Source organism: Colobus angolensis, unplaced genomic scaffold (assembly GCF_000951035.1).
Source record: "Colobus angolensis palliatus isolate OR3802 unplaced genomic scaffold, Cang.pa_1.0 Scaffold153, whole genome shotgun sequence".
Lineage (NCBI taxonomy): Eukaryota > Metazoa > Chordata > Mammalia > Primates > Cercopithecidae > Colobus > Colobus angolensis.
In genome coordinates this window covers 5,989,136-5,990,718 of record NW_012114633.1, presented here as the reverse complement: position 1 = coordinate 5,990,718, position 1,583 = coordinate 5,989,136, and the positions used below count along the sequence as shown (strand labels likewise).

At 29.2% G+C, this 1,583-nt stretch overlaps 1 protein-coding gene across 4 annotated transcripts in view; it reads right to left on the bottom strand.

Annotated features, from left to right (window-relative positions):
* The window catches only part of TFPI (tissue factor pathway inhibitor (lipoprotein-associated coagulation inhibitor)), a 108,258-nt gene that overhangs the window by 28,929 nt on the left and 77,746 nt on the right, over nucleotides 1-1,583 (bottom strand). For all 4 annotated transcript variants that reach the window (XM_011936484.1, XM_011936487.1, XM_011936486.1 and 1 more), the window contains exon 4: nucleotides 655-693. In XM_011936484.1, coding sequence (XP_011791874.1) covers nucleotides 655-693 — 39 coding nt within the window. The remainder of the gene's footprint in view (nucleotides 1-654; nucleotides 694-1,583) is intronic.

Genomic DNA, 1,583 nt, shown 5'->3' with positions numbered 1-1,583 from the left:
GTGCTAATATGCTTGTGAAAAAGAAATTATTTTTAGCTAAAAACAATAAATAATATGATTTAAATTACACAACTAAACATACACATACATGCTAGTTATTTATTTTTAAATATCTCCACCTACTTTTGCATGTATAACTGTTGACAACTCAAGACACATACATCCATTCCAGGGAATATTTGGTGAAACTTGCTAAAGCCACACAATGCTGAGATTAACAAGTGATTAGAGATCAGAGAAATAAAGTAAGACTCAAAACATCTAAATCTCTATCTGGAAGATGTTAAAATAGCATGTGTGGCTCTGGACTACGATTGAACTAAAACTAAATATCATACTACATTAGAATTAGAGTAAATATGGTGTTTGGAGCCTCCTCTGACAAATATAATGCATATATTTTCCTAATTTTTGATTATGTCCATTGAAACACATAATAAATCATTTCAAAAATGACATGATCAATTTCTCATATGTGTTTATGATCAATCTCTTTTATGGGTTTTTTAAATCAATCTCAGAGAAACTTAAGAATTGAATATCTATACTAAATCAAGAACCAGAAAAAACAAACAAGGAAACAAAAAAACAAAAAGTTGAATATCCAAATGCCTTACATAAATGTTCCAAATTTACAGACAAATAAATATTCACCTTGTTGCAATGTCGTCTGTATAATCCTGTTTGCATTATCTGTAATCAAAAGAATATATGGATATCAATTGCCACAATTTATGATGTCATACTATGAACTTGAATTTAACAAACAAGAGTGATGTATTTATTACGATTAAAATTATTCTTATACAGAAAGTCTTAATAAAAATTGAATTTCTTTTTCTTTTCTCTAAAAATTAATCTTTTCTATTTATTGTAACCATGAAGCCACCTCATTTCAATAGAGTAATGTTTTAGAAACTGTGATAAAACTTTCTAACACACTTACAAACCTGAGAATTCATAGTGACTATGTCTACCGTTCAGGAGATCTGTACTAAAAGCAATTATTTAAAAAATGTGAAATATGAAAGTAATTCAAGCAGCCTACATTACATATAAAAATAATTTGTTAGATACCTGGGAATAAAAGTGAAATTAACCAGAATTATTTCCTTTCCTTATTCTTTCCCTTGCTTCATTGTCTCAACCCAATCGCAAGTTTCATTATTATTACCAATGTAGAGAAGAAAAGGCATCTGGGACAGGTTGTTTGGCTTAACATTTGAACTAACGGAATCATTTCCCTCTAAAACTAGAATGTTACTTGTCTTTGTCCTACCGCATTCCAAATATGAATTCTAAGTTCTAATTTAAATGATAGGTAATGAAATTTAAATTGACAAAAATAAGTCTATGAAGTTTTAATTTGCTCGCATAGACATTAGGAAAGTTGAGTCATATTTATTTTGTTGTGGAATCATTTGTTTTACAGAGAAAATCTTTGGTCAAAGCAGGTTATATTACCATTAGTTATATGACCAGAGAGATAGAAAGGGAGCGAGAGAGAGGAAGGAAGAAAGAACGAGAGAAATAATATGAATTGGGTTATAAGCCTCTTTTAGCAACAGGATCATCCTTTTTTT